Consider the following 19009-nt stretch of genomic DNA (forward strand, 5'->3'; position numbering starts at 1 on the left):
AGAAATGGGCAGCAAGGAACCTTGCCTATCTCAATGTTGGGGCTGCTGGGTGGAGGATAAATAACCACCACCCTCAAATTCATAATCACAGGCCAGCCCTCAAGGTTTGCGATCTGAAATCATAGAACCTTCATGCTGATAATATAAAGTGCTCTCAGGTTGGTAGTCACTGGGTATCTGGCACAGCAAACATATTCTCTTAATGGTCTCAATTTTAGCTCATACTTCAAATAATCCCTATTTTCCAACAAAAGTAAGTTTAAAGGAAAATGGCACCATGAATGGAAAAAAAAAAAAAACACAGCTTATACAACAGACAGTAGAATCCCCCAGAAAGACTCAAAATTGATTATCAACACAGGAAAATTAATGGTATGTAAAGGAATAGAAAGAAGCACAGAAAATACAAATAAGGAGCAAAAGAATACCCAGAGAACATGATTTATAAGCCAAATAGAACTCATAAGAAAAAAAAATTGAAAATAAGAAACAAATGGAGGAGGGGAGAAAAGAATAAGAAAATGAAAAAAGAAAGACAAGGCAAGAAGTGGGTAATGGGCAAAAAAAGAAGACATTTATGAGGACCCAGAAATAAATCCAACTTGTATTTGTAATCACTACAGACATAAATGTACTTAACTATCCAGTTAAAAAGGCAGATTTTCTTTGGCCTTATCTTTGCATGAGTCTCCTGCAAACTCAAAATATAAGGCCAAAGAAAGATCTAAGATATTCAGATTAAGACTAACCAAAAGACTGCTACAGTAAGTAACACCAACAACAAAGATGGAGGCAATGAGCATTCACAGAAGAGTCACTACATAATTCTAAAAGGTTTAATTCACCGAGGAGCCAAAAATTCTAAATTAGTATGCATCTAATAATAAGAGAAATTGAGAAATCTAGTTATCATGAGATCTTGAGACTCCATAAATCAATCAAATATAAAGTTCTCAACAACCGCGGAATACGTACATACATACTCTTTCAAGTACACATGGACATGAAAACTGATCACATATTTCAGAAAGCTAGTCTCAAATTTTGGAAAAATTAAAATATTGTAGCTCATATTCTCTGGTAAAATATTAGAAGTAAAGATTAAGACAACCATAACCCACCCTTAGCATTTAGAAATCTTTTAAAATAACAATGGGTTAAATATTCAACCCTCTGGAAGTATTAAGTGAGAAGGCACAAAATAAACTAATAGGTATGAAAATGGGTCATAACTACACAGGCTGTGGAAACTAAAAACAAAGATAATACAGATAACTTCGTATCAAAAAATTTTAATGAAGTGGAGAAATCTTTAGAAAAATTTATTAAATTTAACAAACTGACTCAAGAATAATATAAAATCCTAATGTTCCTGTGATCTATAAAGAAATGGAATCAATAGTTAAAAATCTCTTAATGACCAAATGGTTTCATTATTTTTTTAACATTTTATTTATTTATGAGAGACAGAGAAAGAGCGCAAGTGAGCACAAACGGGGAGCATGGTCACACACAGGTAGAAGCAGGCTCCCCACTGAGCAAGGAGCCTGATGTGGGACTCAATCCCAGGACCCTGGGATCATGACTTGAGCCGAAGGCAGCTGCTTAACCGACTGAGCCACTCAGGCATCCAACCAAATGATTTTAAAGACTAGTTTCAATCTTCAACTCTTCCAATCTAAAATCTCATTTCATGAGGCTAGTATACCAAAACTAGACAATGACAGGACATAAAAGTAGAGTACTCTAAAGCTAGTTTTACTGATGAACACAGAAGCAAAAATCCTAAACAAAATATTGGCAAATTGAGTCCAACAATGTATTATAAAACACACATCATGACCAAGTTGGGCTTATCCTAGAATTCAAGGTCGGTTCAATATTAAAAAGTCAACTACCATAATTTAATACAATAACAGTAAAAAACATTCAATCATTTAAATAGATAAGAAAAAATAAAATGCAACATCCATTCAAAATAAAACTATTAGCAAACCAGAAATAGAATCTTCTTAACCGACTGAGCCACCCAGGTACCCTAATAGAATCTTCTTAACTGATAAAGGCCATTTATGAAAAAAATACTGAGCTGACATGTTGAAAGCATTCCCTTAAAATTGGGGCTAAAACAAGGATGTTCACTATCCATTCTTTTCAATATTGTACTACAGGTCATAGCCAGTGCAGAAATGAAAGAAGGAATTTTTTAAAAGGTAGAAGGATCAGAAAGCAAGAAAACTGCCACTATTTTCTGATAATGGTTATATGAAAAACTCAAAAGAACATCTAGAAACATTATTAGAATGAATAAAAACTTAGCATGGCGGCTGGATCCAAAATCAACACAGAGTAACATTAAATATATTAGTAACAACCAGTTAGAATAGAAATTGTAATTTTTAAAAATTTACCATAGCATTCATTAAAAATACATAAAATTCCTAGGAAGAAATTTAATATAATACATGAAGGCCTTTATGGAGAAAAATCATTAAAGTTTATTGAGAGATATTAAAAGAAGACCAAATAAGTGGAAACACAGTGTTTTTGGCTAGGAAGACTTACTGCTGAAAAGATATTTTCTCCAGGCTGATCAACAGATTCAATATAATTACAAAAGATAATACACAAACTGGGAGAAGATATATACAACATGTTTAACTGACAAAGGATTGGTATCCAGAATGTATAAAGAAATCATATAAATCAATGAAAAAAAGACACACACCTAATAGAAAAATGGGGAAAAGACATGAGTAAGTATTTCACATGAGAAAACACATTCATATATGAAAAAAACACTCAAATTTCATTAGTAATCAGGGAAATGCAAATTAAAGCCACAGTAAGACACCATATAATCACCACCCAATTGGCAAATATAAAAGACAGTCAAGACCGTGTGTTCGCTAAGATGTGGAGCATGGCATTCAACCATTGCCACTGGGAACATAAACTGCTCCAAATGCTTTAAGAAACAGTTCAGCATGACCAAGTAAAACCTGCTTCTTAGAGCAGTGGTTCTCAAATTTTTGAGTCTCAGAACTTCCTTATATCCTTAAAAAATACTGAGGACCTCAAAGAGCTGTTGTTCATGTGGGTTATTATATTTATCAATTTTTACTATATTAGAAATTAAAACAGGCATTTTCAAAACAGTAATACACAAGTACATACTTGATTAGCTGTCAGAGTGAAGAGGTCATCTCTGGAAAATATTTAAACTCATGAAAAAGAGTGAAAAGGACAAATAATGTTTAGTATTTTTATGAATATAATTTTGTCCTCACAGACCCCCTGGAAGGGTCTCAGGGGCCCTAAGGGTCCCTGGACCATACTTTGAAAACAACTTCCCTGGAGCAAATCTTGTACATGTGCACCAGGAGACATGTACAAGAACTCATTCATTCGTCAAATATTTACTGAGCATCTACCATCTGCCCTGCATTGTTCTAGACATCGTGAATGTCTCAACAGACAAGATCAGACAAAACAGGCAAAATCCCTGCCCGCAAGGAGCTTACACTGTAATTGGCAGAATGTTCAGAACAGCATTGTTTGATAGCCCAAAATGGAAAACAATCCAAATCTCCATGAACAGAAGAACAGATAAACAAACTGTGGTTTAGCATACAATGGAATACTGTACAGCAGTGAAAACAAATGAAATACAGTTACATGCATAAACAGGGATGGGAATCTCAAAAACAACGGTCAGAAAAAAAGTCACGGAAGGATATAATGCAGCATGAAATCATTTACATGAAAGTTCAAAATCAGGTAAGTCTAAACAACATACTATTAGGGATACATACATAGATGGGAGAACCATAAATAAAAACATGGGAATTATTAACAAAACATCCAGAATAATGTTTGCCTTGTGTGGTATGTGGGTTGAGGACAAATGGGGGGATTCTGGGTATCTGAGAATATTCTAGTTCTTAAGCTGAAGGTTGAATACACGTCTGGTCATTTTATTTATTTTGCAAAAAATATTTTAAAAGAAAAAAGATAATAAGATTATTTACTACATAATTTCATCAACCAAGAGAGGGAACATCTCCCCATATTTCAGCCACTGCTGTGCACTGCAAATCAGCTAATTATTATTATTATTATTTTTAAAGATTTTATTTATTTATTTGACAGAGAGAGACACTGCAACAGAGGGAACACAAGCAGGGGCAGTGGGAGAATGAGAAGCAGGCTTCCCGCAGAGCAGGGAGCCCGATGCAGGGCTCGATCCCAGGACCCCGGGATCACGACTTGAGCCCAAGGCAGACGCCTAACAACTGAGCCACCCAGGCACCCCTCAGCTAATTATTTTAACTGGTGGGGAATAAGTGCCTGATAATAGGGAAAGAAGAATGAGTATGGGCTATTCCTCACAGAAGTTAACTAGGTTCCCAAAGGTCAGGATCCATCGAGATGGCAGTATTACAGGACTGCTCTGCCAAGTTGAATCAGTCACCCGCCTGATTCTGGTTAACTGGTTACTTTGTTCCCTGGGTATAACCATTTGTATAAAGCAGAGAATACAGATGGGTGATGCAAATCCCAAAATAAATGGATGAAGACCCTGCCTCTTAACTGAATTCTGCTGACTCTCAAAAGTACAGATTCCCTTTGGCACATTCTCCTAATTATTTATGTACTAAGTAATCCAAAAATACAGAAAGTACATGGTAGTTACTGTTTCTCCACCCTGCTCAATAACAGGTGTCAGGTTGGGCACACAAAGGTCATAACAATTTTGCAATCGCGTCTTTGCCAAGGTCATTGCTGGCAGTGTCACTGTGCAGATTAAATAAAACATAGTTAAGGTGCGATTTTTCCTCAAAAATAGCTATTAATTTGGTATATAATTTCAAAATTTGAAAAGAAGAAAAAAAGAAAAAAGATCTTGAAACGTTTGATCCAGCCCCTTTACCCAAACAGGGCAAGCTCAAGTTATTATCCCGGGTAAGGGAGTTCTTGCAAGAGGTAGACTAGGCCTGGCAGCAGAAGGCCTGCAACCCATTTCCAGGAAATGGGGAAGTCGAAGGTGTATTCTCCAGGTCCAGGGTCCCCAGCTTGGTCTAACACAGGGGTGCCAACTCATCAGAAAGTTCCAGACATTGCTGTAGCTATTGTAAAAGTCCCAGACAGCTACAAGACCTAAAATCTCAACCATATTTAAGCTGGAAGGGACATGCCACCAGGGGGTGGTACATTGCAACTGGTGGCGGGAAGACTTCGTAAATGTGGGACCGGCTGAGCTTAGGGTCCTGCTACTCCACCATCTTGCACCCCCCCCCCCCCCCCCGCAACTCCCACCCTCACAGCTGGTGGCTGCGGTGGCCGGGACAGGGACACTCTGGATCAGAAAGTCAGACCTAAGTGCCTACCCTAAGTGGCATACCTACACCTTTGTTATTCTGGATGGTCAGTATTATACCTGCAGCTTTTTCCTCCCTTTCCAATAAGAAACAGAGAAATTAGGAGGAAACCTTTCTCAAGTTCTTAAGGAATTTCCATTCTGTCTCCCCAGATTCAAGGAACAAATAATCCTCTTGGTCAGAGCTGGATATTTACTGGACCACGATTTACCAGTAGATAGAGTTATCTCATGTTCAAAAACAAATACCAGCTTCTACCTTTTATTTTTAACCTGTATATGCTTGGACACAACAGGTTCTCCTGTGCTTTCCTCAGTTCTCATGCTGAGCAATGATGGGTCCTTTAGCTTCTTGTCCCTGGGTGGCAAGAAGACCAGGAAGGGGGAGTGGGTAGGAAGGGGGCAATTTCCTTCTCTGCAACAGCTTTCCTATCTGATATGCCACCAACTCATACTTTTTACACTTTTATCTTCAGGAGTCAACACCCTGACATCCCTAAATACCCTGCAAAGACTTTTTGTTGACCCAGCAAAATCAAATCAGGAAATAGTGAATCCTTCTGTTGCTGCTGTACTCCATACCTATGTCTTCCTAGCCTTCTCTCTATCTAAGGCCAAAGGCTTTGTAACCCTGTATTCTCAGGACTTGAATGTGAGGCTCTGGCAGGAGTGGTATTCAGATTGTGAATATGATGACCTTTAAGTACCAGGCCCCCCAATTCAATTTATCCAAGATACTAAATATACAAAAGAACCTCACACTCAGTTTCAGATGACCTTGCTGAAATTAACAATCTCACAAGTGGACATTTTTTTTTTTTTAGTTCCTCAGAGGACAGGAAAGCAGCAAAGAGATACTAGTAAGATATAGAAATCTATTTTGAACAAGGAGGCTAGTATCCTTGGATTTTATAGCCTTTCTTTCTTCTTCAGTTCATAGAATATTTTTCTCCCCAGAATGGTGCAGTTCATGTTTTTCCAGGCATGACACACACACACACACACACACACACACACACACACAAGTCTTCCTGAGTTACAGAAATAGTACAGGGACTCCCAACTATAACTGGGAAATGTGGAAGTTGTGCCAATGTCATGTTGTTTTCTATTAGGATAAGAATCCTTTGTCCTATAAGCTCGGAGGTGACAACAGTGGCCTGACTTGATATGTATTAATGCTGGTGTTCCATGTCTTTCAGCAGTCCCTGTGCTTAAGTATTAAATAGGTAGGTGGTTTTTTCCTAATGCTAAATAATTGCCCATGGCTTTCCTATAAGGAAATAGTTTGGAAATATTTTTAGCTCATTTTCTGGATCATCCAATTTTAAAAATCGTAATTCAGCAATATCCAACAATCTCACTAAATGCTCAGATCTTTTTAGATCAAAGACTTCTGCTTGAGATCTGTACATACCAAGATTAAACCCCTTTTAGCCCAGTACATATGTGACACACCGTTTATTTATCCCAGAACTTCTCCTAGGAACCTAAGTAAGAGCAGGGTAAGATAAGACAAAGCTGGTGTTAGTATTTCCTCCAGAGACTTACTAAATCTGCTAAAATCTCTTTTCCCTAGCAAAGCCTCCCTCCCATTTTCATCCCAATTTGAGAAAGGGGAGTGAGAATATGGAGAGATGTAAAGATGACAATTTTCTTTAACCATGTGTTAACATATTTAAGTACCAGCTGAATGGCCGATATGTAAGAAATATAAAGATCCAGTCTTTGCCTCAAAGACCTACCACCATTCTGGCAGAGGGAGAAAACAATGCTAACAAGTAAGGATACAATGTTTTTTAGGCTGCTGTGACAGAAGATTTGACAAAGGACAGTGGGGGCACAAGAAGAAGGGGGCAAATCTACCCGGATATGGATGGAGCGTGTCAAGAAAGGCTCCATTTTGAAATTTTTTTTTTTTTTAAGATTTTATTCATTTATTTGACAGAGAGTGAGAGCAGGAACACAAGCGGGGGAGTGGGAGAGGGAGAAGAAGGCTTCCCGCCGAGCAGGGAGCCCGATGTGGGACTCGATCCCAGGACCCTGGGATCATGACCTGAGCCGAAGGCAGACGCTTAACGACTGAGCCACCCAGGCGCCCTCCATTTTGGAATCTTGAAAAAGGACCTGAGTCTTGAAAAAATGAATGGAGGCAGGTGCAAGTGGAAAAGGGGACTACAGACAGGAGGAGGTACAGAAAGAGAGAGCGAGTATCACAGAAACCAAGAAAATGTCCAAGTCTCTAGGGAGGGGTTGAGTTATGAAGGACGAGAGTAATCACCGGATTTGGGAAATGAGAGGCTCCCTCTGACCTTTGCTAGAGCCGTTCTGACAGAGTAGCAGGACAGAAGTCTGGCTGTGGTGAATTAAAGTGGGTGCAAGGCATAAAGACAAAAGACTAAGAGTGAACAGAAGACAAAAAAAGAGATGGCAACAGTTTAGATCTGTTTCCTGGAGCCATGTGCCTTTTCACTTACGAGCTCAGCCACAAGAAAGGTTAGAGAGATACAGTCTTCACGTTTGTATGAGAACATGACTCCCGAACACAATCCACTGACTTAAAAACAAGTTTTGGGACACAATCTGTTCTTTATGAGACTGCCTATATTATTTTAAGAATGATATAAAGTCAACATTTCTACAGATTTACTCTGCCATCACTAATTTTTCTCTCATAGAGTTCAAAATAAATAACACCTGTAATTGGTTATAATAGAAAAGGTGCTTTATTTTACATTATCATTGGTACATAATACATGAAACTGCCTAAAATCAGTCTTGGAAAACTTAACTGTCAGTTATACCTTAAGCAGTCAAAGACCAAGTCTATTTTGCAACCTATTTCATTCATGGTCAGATTACTACAATAACTTTAAATACTAATTATCTCTTCCTAGCCAATGTTACAAATGATTTTTATGCTACAAGTGCTGCAATTTTTTTAAAATAATACCTTCAGTTATAGTAGACCATATCTCTAACCAGATCAAATCTTTGCTAGGCTACAAGTCTGAAATAATGGATCAACAGTTTTACCTTCTTATAGATGACTGTATTTATGTAATTGGGTTATAGGGCAAGGGGGCCTCATACATGCAATCAGATTCTTTCCGTTTTGTTTTAATGTGGATAAAAGTGAGTTTATAATACCCTATTTCTAGTTAAATTACCAAAACAGTTTACTAAACTAAAATGAAGCCAATACAATATTTTAGAAAATATAATTCTAAGAGCATGCAACATCTAAATCTTTTTACTACATATGTGAAACCAAGTTGTAGAGCCCAGGAAGAGGACTGTGGCACAAGGGCTTGAACATCTGGACTGCCTATCCAGCAGGGAGGAGTAAAGAAAGTCATTTAACTCAGCATAAATCCTCTTATGAAAGATATCTGCATGATCTAGCCCACTGCTACTCAGGGATCTTCACTCAGAAAATGTGCAAATCATAGGAAGCTAAATGCACTTCTCTTGTTATTTACCCTAGTCCATTCTATTCATGAACATGCAGCTTGAAGATCTGTTATTAACTATTAATGTCAAGCCACAGAGATTTCTCAATGGCATTTTTCAGTCACCCATAAATATGACTGCTGCTTAATATACAAATGCCAAAAAATGATAACACAATCTGGGCTAATTCTCAAAGTAAAAACATTTGTCATTTTCACAAATCCCTTGGTATAGAAAGACTGCCTTTCTCTCTAAAAATAAGATGTATGTTAGAACCACAGGTTCACAGCACAGTTGAGGCAATGTAAAGCAAAGTAAACTAAACGAATACTAAACAGGTATAAATGTGCACACTCAAACAAATATTCTATTCTTTGCTTAAAGTCAACTTAGTCCTGTCATTAAGAGAAGTGCTTCGAGATGCAAATTATTAATTAATGCAGAGAATAAGGAGGTAAAAGCGAGACCTTTTTCTAATAAAGCAAACAGATCATTAAAATAATTGGACTTGAAACATATACTCTAAGTTTCCACTCCTACTCTTTTTATAACTAAACACACACATATACACAACAAACCCTAGCATTGAATATGTGCAAAATTGCTTACCATTTATTTTAACTTTGGTTAAGTATTTGTTTAGCCTATATCAGACATATTATGGAATCTATACAAATGATTACAAACATAATAATGAGGTAAGTTAAAATTCTACTAGTGCAAAAAGCAAGCATATGCTAAAAGCAAAGCATATGAATTTAACAAATGCAGAATGAAGCTCTCACCAAGGGAGGTGCTGACATAACAAACCAGAGAGGCTCCTTGTAAACATTGTTTGTAAAATACACATTTAAAGATTAAGGATTCATACAGCCACAAAAAAGGTATTCTAACAACACCAGAGTAGTGCATTTATTTTACCTTTAGAGTTTGGAAATCACTCATTACGTGTCTAACAGTTTGCATATTTTCTTCAAGAGAAACTTAATTAGTGAGACACATTAATTACAAATACTGTAGTATAAAAATCCCAGTTCTTTACAAAAATTATATATTAAAATATTCTATACACTTTAAATTAGTAACTGGAACATACATATATATCAATTCTGCACAATTAAATCCATCTTGGCTGGGAGTATTCTATGTGAAGTTCGAGGACACAGCTACTCAGTCAACCTACACTGGCATAAGGTTACATGGTATAAAAAAGATAGGCCTGGGCCCGTGCGGTTATTGCAGCTTGTAGTGTGAACGACCTTTTCTGCACTTATTGCTCTGTATTTCCATTCCAGATCTGAACAGGCAGTGGAACCATGACATTCCAAAAAGGTTCAAAACAAGCTACCTGTGGCAGAGGATCCATCATGCCTATCTGCATCTTTAAGGTTGCAGTGGGACCTGAGTGAGCTGTCTAATGCTTATATTTCAGTTGTAAAAAAGTTTATACAATTTTGAGGTAAAAACAATGCAAAAATAAAACATTTAGAGCTTTACAAAAATCTTACAAATGTTTAAAACACTATTTCAAAACTTGTGTTCTGTTAAGGTGCTTCTTTCTTTCTGCAATAAGGAGGACATATATACTTCAATTTTGAATTTTAAATTATGAAGGTTTTATTAATTTCAGCAAAAGCAAAGTTAAAGCCATTAAGACAGATGTTAAAATGTTCACAGATACACTTTGCTTCTGATGAAAATACAGAATTTTAGTGCTGAAAGAAACCTTAAATGTAAATTTTTTTAACTCTGTCTTCTATTAATGAGAAAACCGAGGACCGGGTAAGTTAAGCGCTTTGGCCAAAAATATATTCCAATATATCAGATATGAATCAAGAAAACCCATTATTCTTTTTGTATTTTGCCATGATTCTTGGAAAATAATAAAAATTCAAAATCAGAGTTTCTGAACTCGCCTCTTTCTTTCTTTTGTAATTTCTTAAGCTCTGTGCTAACTGTAGACAAACAAAGAAATGAATCAAATAGCGGCTACTAAAATTAGTATCACAAATATTGTCCAGTAGAAGACAGTTATTAAGAGGACCGCTGCTCATCTAGAATAATAAAGTTAGAGGGAGTACTCAAAGACGGGTCCTTGACAATGGAGAGAACATCTACTATGTAGGACAGCGCAGTGCACAACAGCCAGTTACTAGAATCATCTCAATAACTCTAGGATGACTGAGTTACATGGCCTTTAGAAAAGATACTGGGGTAAGAAAGCCTTCTAGCTTTTATCTTAATTTACTATTTTCCTTTACAAAAAAAGCAGTTATATAACTGTAAGGACGAATCCATATACTAATTTTCAGAGAGTCTTTGCTTCTTTTCTATTTTTATTTGGATCTAAAATTGAGCAAATACATTTTAAGAACAACTTACAAACTCAAACTCATAAGTGCTAGAAATACAGTCGGAGAATACTCTTTTAAATGACAAATCTTAAAACCAGTTACTAATAAATAATCATCACAATAGCTTCAGTAAAAAAAAAAAATTCAATTTAAAGGTGCTTTTTTATTGTTACCTTGAAGCCATCGAACTTGCGTAGCTGGTCCATATCCCTTTTCATTCTTTGCTGATATCCTGAACACAATGGCAGGCCTGGATGTATAATCGATATGTGCATTTGCAAGTTGCCCGGCAGTTACTATACATGATGTCTTAAGACCACAATAAATCCTCATAAACACAAGCTGACTTGGATTATCTTGTATTTGTGCTGTGCGGATAGCCAAGTAGGCTGAATATTCCAAAATATTTCCAGAAGGGGAAGTTGGAGGTTCCCAGGAGAGATGGATACCCTCAACATTCTTGAAGAGAGGAGAAAAAAAAAAACAAAACAAAACCACGTAAACGTTCTGAAGTTTTCTCTAATATCACTTATAATGTTGAGTCTATCTTTAGAATACAAAATACTGCTTTCCGCTAAAGTAATTGCATTAGATACTAGAACTTTGATTATTGATTTTTAAAAACCTAATTGGATCTACAATGTTTAATTCATGCCCACTTTTCAATATCATAACTAGGCTTAAATGTCTGCCTGTACCATCCTAAGAAAGGGATTTTTCTTACCTGAAAGCAGATCTTTTCTTCTCTAAAGAGAGGCAGGACCTTAGGATAAAATATAATTCAATTTCATGTGTTCTATTAAAATTCTCCAGCACAAACTTTTTGGTTCCATACAATAAGAACAAAGTTAATATTAAGAAGAATACCAGATTTCTCTGACTTTCTATATTTTGGATGCTGTAATTTTGCTTGAAATTTGGTCCTTAAAATCATGAGTGATTAGCAAACATTTTTTAAACTTATAATCCACCCCTTTTATTTATTTAAGACCTAATTTTTTTTTTTACTGAAGTACTATTGACACACACATTACGTTAGTTTCAGGTGTACATCAATCCACCCCTTTTAGATACCTCTCATTCCATCAGATACTAACAAGAATCTCTAAACTGACAGTTTTACTTACTTTATGTACAAAATTTCAATAATTAAATCAAGTCTTGACCTGACATCTCACCTTTGAAATTCTGACTGCAGAAGGAGCTCCAGGAAAACCGGGAATACAAGTTTTAAATTCGCTGATTTTGCTGAAAGGGCCTATTCCACAACCATTGATGGCAGCAACCCTGAATCTGTATCCTGTGCCTGGAACAAGATCTTGTTTCTTAAGTAAACTGTAGTCAGGTGCGTCTGCATTTCCTATCTAAAATGTAATATATGTAAAAGTCAAAAGGTGCAATTCATCATTTTGTCATTCAACAAGAAAACTTTTAAGGAATGGATTATATTTTAAGGTTCTAGTTCACATTTATTTCCCTTTTTTACACATGGAGTAAACCTTCCAATACAAAAGCAACTAAGCCCATAAATTGGTGATTCTTATCCAGAGGAAAAGTGCCCTTCCCAGTTAAAAACCACTGATTATAAAAAGAAACTGAAGTGTGTTCTGCACATGAAGAATATGAAGGTAGAAAAAAATTGACGACCACTATAAACAAAGTAACAACTATCCTTGTAAACTTAGAGTAGAAATCTCAGAAGAACTACTCTCAAATAGTCTAAGCAGGAACAATACCGGGCAAGCAAGCTTGACAGAAGTGACTAGCATGTAGTATAGAGCATTTTAAAAATTAATATTCAGCAGATGCTGAATAAATGTTAAATAACTGGATTGCATATTCTGGGTAGAGGTTCATAATGTTTACAACTTTCAAACAGTTTTTACATGTTCTCCCTAACTCTCACTGCACCACCGTGAGGCAGGTAGTGCTAATGTATCATTCCCAATTTTAAGGGAGCAATATCATTTTTATTTTATAGATGAGGAAACTGAGTCTCAGAGAGGTTAAACAGGTGACTTGTCCAAGGTCACACTGTTGAGTACTGGAACTAATGATTCAAACCCAAGCTTACTGGTTCTAAATTTTATGCTCTGTTTTTCTTTTGGGAAAAACAGGTAGTTACTAGGCCCTTAGATATTGTTATTTCCTTATATATAAAATCAAACTACCGCCAGAAATTTCATTAGGTATAATACTAACAAATTATTAACCAGAATTTCTGTTTTTGTCAAGAATTGGAAGAATTCTATATGAAAAAGAAAGATATCAGAAGTAATATTAGAAAAACTAAAATGTAATGATAAATGATAAATTATCCATTTCTGTAGGTCTACGCAAGTCACTCTCTGAAATTCCCCATTCCAGAAAAAAATCAGTTCAATGTGCTTTGAAACTGTTATTTATTTCATAATTCTTAGGGTTAATGTCTCACTTACATATATGAGTTCTTCTTTAAAGGAGTTTCACAATCAAGAGAAAATTAGATTGTATTCAATAACCAAAAGGGGCTCTTAAATTTTTTAAGTTGTAAAATCAGGAATTTAAAAAATTCTCAGTAAAGGGGTGCCTGGCTGGCTCAGTTGGTTAAGCGTCAGACTCTTGATTTTGCTCAGGTCATGATCTCAGGGTCTTGAGACAGAGGCTCCACTCTCAGTGTGGAGTCGGCTTCTCTCCCTCTGCCCCTCCCCTGACTTGCGCACTCACACGCTAAATAAACAAACAAGCCTTAAAAAAAAAAGTTCTCAGTAAGAAAAAAATGTTCCATTGTCAAAACACACCAGGTAACAAAATTAGAGATATTTCAAAAAATCCTTATCTGTACTGGCCAGACCATATCATTTATGACTCAAAATCCAGCCCAGTGATTGTATAAGGTTTTTTAAGTGACCTGCTTGTGATACATTCCATAAAAAGTGCCTTAAAAAAGAATACAAGATAATTAGGCATATAGATAGAAATCTCAATTATAGATTGTGAACAGATCCCAATTTCATGCATTCAAGTGACTTGAATCAGGGTTATAAAAAAATATCTCATTCATGAAACTTATAACTCACAGGGTAGGAAATATAGATCAATAGCTACCTTTGAGATGCTTTGCTTTCCTTTTGGCAGCAAATAAAACTGGCTCACCAAAGCCGTATTATTTTTAAAAATTCCTACATCACACCACTGTCGTTCTCCTGCTTTCATTGTGGCCACTGGATTTGAAGGAGTCTCTTTCTAATTTCAGAGAAAGAAAAATTTATCAGGACTCTTATTGTGCATATAAGAAACTTCAAGATTTAATAAATCCATGCAGTGATCTACAAGTAGATATATGGGTAAACACCACAACATTAAAAGCTCATAAGTAAATAAACTCTTAACAGATTAGGTCAACTGACAGTGAAACAGGGATGCCAATTCAAACACAGGGAGTGACAGGCATTCTCCAAGTCAGTGGCTCTGCACTATCAACCTAGCTGGAGTTAGCATGCTTTCCAATCAGTGATATGTTAAAATGCTGGCTGTTTTACAGAACACTGTCATTTCAGAGACCCTCTCAGAAAATGTAATCCCTTTAGTGTGAAATTACACCTTGCTCCAAAAGGAGCAAATAAAGAAAAATTCATTCCAAGCTGGCTTATTTCTAGACTCAAAAACAACTAGCAGAAATTCAGTGATCTTTGCACTTGAAATACCTGTGATTCTCCAAACCTAAAAGGAGAAAAAATGTTCAAAACTAAAATGCAATTTGAATATACTTTAGTATATACTAAAGAGGAGCAGATTAAACAGTTTTATATTTTTTACCTTGCTTGAAAACAAACTTCCTCTACCTTACGCTACTTTTAGTGATAAGTGAATTATACTTATCCCTAGAACTAACCTTTTTTAAGCCATCTTCTTTATAAATGAGACACTGTTTCCAGAAGCTCAAAACAAATATGCACTTCAGTTATTTATTTCTGTCTTAAATATATAACAGCAGAGGTACATGCTTACAATTCACATTATTTGTTATTTAGGCTATCACACATGACAACGTGAGCTAATCAGAAAAGTCTTTTAAGGTTTTTTTTTTTAAGGAATATCTTTAAGCTTGTTTTCATTTTTAAAGTTGTAAAAACTCTCTTCAACAACTTTTATAAAACACCTGGGCTCCATCTGAAATAACAAATACCATTCTGGCTGATGTGTTGCAAAATAGGTTTAGGAGAAAAAAAGTTCCCTTTAATAATTCTTCCCTGAGAAGAGTTTAAGAATTCTAGGACTTAACATTTTGTAAAGGTGAAAACTGATGAAGGTAAATATCTGATAGAAATCCATAAAATCATGACTGAAAGAAAACTAAAACTACAGACAATTCCTGAAGATTCCCAGAGGTAAATATTAGGTCAAATAAAAACTCTTGCTCATAGCAATAAAGTTGAAATGACTGATAATTTTAAAATTAAAAAGTATATACACACACATGCACACACATATGTTTACCCTTATATTTACCTCATTAAGACAACCGTGGTATATTTGTGAGGCACATACTTAGCATTTTAAGTTTGGTGCCATGCAGACCAATTTTGGCCTTTCATAAAACAACCCAATGTCAGAGATTATTGGGCTACCCTATAGGTATGTCTAACCCAATTTGCAATATTCTGCCGTTCTCCCAACAGCTAGCAATAGAGCCATTGAAGTTTTATATTCTCTAACATGTCCTTTTACTCTTTAAGCCATTAATGAGATTTACATATATACATATATACGTACACATACACACACTCATATTTCTGATTATGAAAGCAGCACATTTCACTATACAAAAATATTGAAGGCTCACAGAGGTAAGTAAAAATTATCTGTGGCCGCACAGCCTGGAGAAAGTCATCTAGCATTAGAGGGTGGATGTGCATGGACTCACGTGAGAGTAAGAATGTATGTATCGTGTGTGTATTTTAATAAAATCAGGACCACAGTATATATATATTATTTTTTATGCAGCTTTTTTCACTTAACATTTTTCTATTCAAGCCTTCATTTCTCAATCTTTGGCAGAGTCATCACTAGAGGACACCCAAGAATCTTCTCATGAATTTATGCTGAAGTTGCTCAGCATCCCATCTTTAAACACATAGGATCTTCAGGTCATATACTTACAGAAAACAGCATCACTGTAGCATGTGCTTCTACACGGCTGATCTTAGTCGCAGGCAGTGCACATGCTTCGTCAACTAAAAACCAAACAATTCATCATATAAGACTCATGTAATCACTCAGCAGATACATTAAAATATAATTTATAAACATACAAAAAATAGCCAGAGGGAGAAAAACACAATAATTTGAAATATGGACGCTCTAATACGAACTAATTCGCAAAGTTCATTTCTCAAGGGTTTGAAGACTTGCTAGAACTTCAGAGAATGTTTACCAAAGATGAAACACAAGTCCTATTGCAAAAGAATGAAATGAGCATTTACAAAATCAGAAATCAATCAAGCTGGGAGAATTATTACTCCATAGTCTAAAGAATGAATCTTTTCTATGGGAAAGAAGTTTACTGAATATATTCATGGTAGGAAAAATACATTCTGAATGTATTTCAGTGTGTGCTGATTTAAATATTTTATGGAAGGCAGACTATATTATATAATAATTTTAATTGAAATGTTTTATCTGTTTATATATGATTCAATCCAAGATGAAATGGAATTCCCATCTAAACAAATAAGTTTGATGAATTTATATACAAAAATGGTTCAAAATACAGTATGTGAAACACATTTCAAACCTTCAGATTTGGTACTGAATGTTGTTAGTGAAGTTTCATCTTTTACAACTGCCCCATTTGTACTGGATGATTCAGTTTTAATGGTCTGCTGGGTTACCATAGTTTGTGCGCTGGAAACAGAACTGGATACAGAAGTTTCAGGGATTACTGTTCTTAAGTCCAGGCAACTACTTAGAACACCTATATTTGCTGAAGTATGAGGACCTAAAATTAAAGTGAAAAGATCAATTATTAACATAATGCCTGCAATAAGTGTGCCATATTATGGTTCTTGTCATACAATTCTTGGCATTTTCGATTTTAAAAATATAAACATGAGTAATGTACATGTCATTCATATGAATTAACCACTAGGCATATAATGTTTAGAAAAATAAAGTGCACTACACAGAAAACAGATGTTCAACTTCTCAGCTCCTTCTTCCACTCTAAACACTGAATCATTGTTCTTGGACTCTCCTAAATCGTAGATCAAATGCCCTGCTTCCCATTTTAGAGAAACATATAGAAGTCATCAGGCATGAATGCCATCAATTTTCTGCCTCTCCTGCCCTAAACTAGAAATATATTTGTGATTATGCCCATCTCTTCTGTTTTCCATTTCAGAGGATGAACTGACCTCTCTCCTGAGGAAGGATAATCTATCCTCCTGTGCTCTTGGCCCCATTCCCTCCCCATATTTTGGGACCCTCTTTCATTAATCATTACTCTCTCTTCAGCATTTTCAGATTCTTTTTCATTAGTAGTTTTTGGCCATCGGTCCATAAACATTATCAAGTCTCTCAAGCAAACAAACATGCATCTTCTCTGACCCCACAAATCCCCTCCAGTTACCTCTGCCCCTCACTAATTCCCTTCAGAGCAGTCTCTACTTACTTGACCTCCTCAAACCTGGCTTCTAGCCCACCTCTAATGAAATAGCTCTGGCAAACGTCAGTGATTTCTAAGGGATGCCTTTCGAGTTCCATTTACTTGACCTTTCTGCAATGTAAACAATGCTGACCACATACTCCTTTTTGAGGCTGTTTCTTTCTATGACTTATAATTACTCATTCCACAATACTGAAGATTTACTCTTTAACAGATACGGTGCTTGTTTCTACAATGTTGAAACAAAGCAGGCATGGCTAATACCTCACCAAGGTAAAATCATGTGATAGAGAGAGACCTGCATATACAATAAATATATAATCACAAACTGTGATGCCTGGAAAAAAAATAGGACACCAATCTCTTTGGTTCTTTTCCTGACCTTCTAGGAATCCCTTTTCAATCTCTTTAGCTGGTTTCTTCTCTTCAAATGACTCTTTAAATGCAGATGTTCCCAAGCCCTCTCTTTTCTCCATTTACGTATTTTCCTATGCTTTAACTACATTCACAAATCATCCCTCTCTCAAATACATATGTCCTGGGCATTGTGCCAGGTGCTAGGAATCTCACAGTAAACAAGTCGGACAAGGTTCCTGCTCTTGTGGAACTTATATTTTAGATACCCTTAACTTCTAAATTTTACTTCCAGCCAAAAACTACTACCTAAACTCTATACCTAAGTATCCAACTGCCCATTAGAAATCTTTACCAATATGTTCTTCAAGTGCCTCAAAAACACTAAGTTCAAAGTTGAACGTACCTTTTTCCCAAGTCTGCTCTTGCTCCTGTATTTCATTATCCTGATAAAGAGTATCATCATCCATTGAATTTCCAACCCCAAAAACTGGGAGTCATGGTCAACTCATTTTTATTTCTCATAGCCAACCAGTTTCCAAGGCTAGCTAATAATGGATGCTAGTTTCTAAAAGTCTGAGAAATAATATATTCTCTCTCCACCCCACCCACTTTGTCTCTTGCAGTCCTAAAGGAACACCCTAACAGGTCTCTCAATCATTTCCTACTATAGTTCTGATGGTGAGGGCAGAGTGTTCTTTCCAAACAACAACTAATCATGTCACTCTTCCACTTTTAAAACATACCAGCTACACTAACCTCCAGAGAAAAAGTCCAATCTCCTCTTGTTAACCTGACATTGGGTAGCCATTCATTCACATA

General features: G+C 36.0%; 1 protein-coding gene across 6 annotated transcripts in view; it reads right to left on the bottom strand.

Annotated features, from left to right (window-relative positions):
* Positions 1-19009, bottom strand: part of HCFC2 (host cell factor C2) — a 76883-nt gene that overhangs the window by 31797 nt on the left and 26077 nt on the right. For 3 of the 6 annotated variants that reach the window (XR_003519885.2, XM_027593799.2, XM_027593798.2), the window contains exons 12-17: positions 16964-17167; positions 16330-16403; positions 14275-14412; positions 12366-12551; positions 11912-11950; positions 11361-11646 (exon numbers count right to left, since the gene is read on the bottom strand). Coding sequence is in view for 5 of the 6 variants with exons in the window: in XM_027593799.2 (XP_027449600.1) it covers positions 11361-11646; positions 11912-11950; positions 12366-12551; positions 14275-14412; positions 16330-16403; positions 16964-17167 (927 nt within the window). In the remaining variant the exon portion in view is untranslated. Of the gene's footprint in view, positions 1-1582; positions 11647-11911; positions 11951-12365; positions 12552-14274; positions 14413-16329; positions 16404-16963; positions 17168-19009 lie in introns of those variants that run through there. The other 3 variants (XM_027593800.2, XM_027593802.2, XM_027593801.2) reach the window with 2 other exon arrangements.

This window comes from Zalophus californianus, chromosome 9 (genome assembly GCF_009762305.2).
Source record: "Zalophus californianus isolate mZalCal1 chromosome 9, mZalCal1.pri.v2, whole genome shotgun sequence".
In the NCBI taxonomy this organism is placed as follows: Eukaryota; Metazoa; Chordata; class Mammalia; order Carnivora; family Otariidae; genus Zalophus; species Zalophus californianus.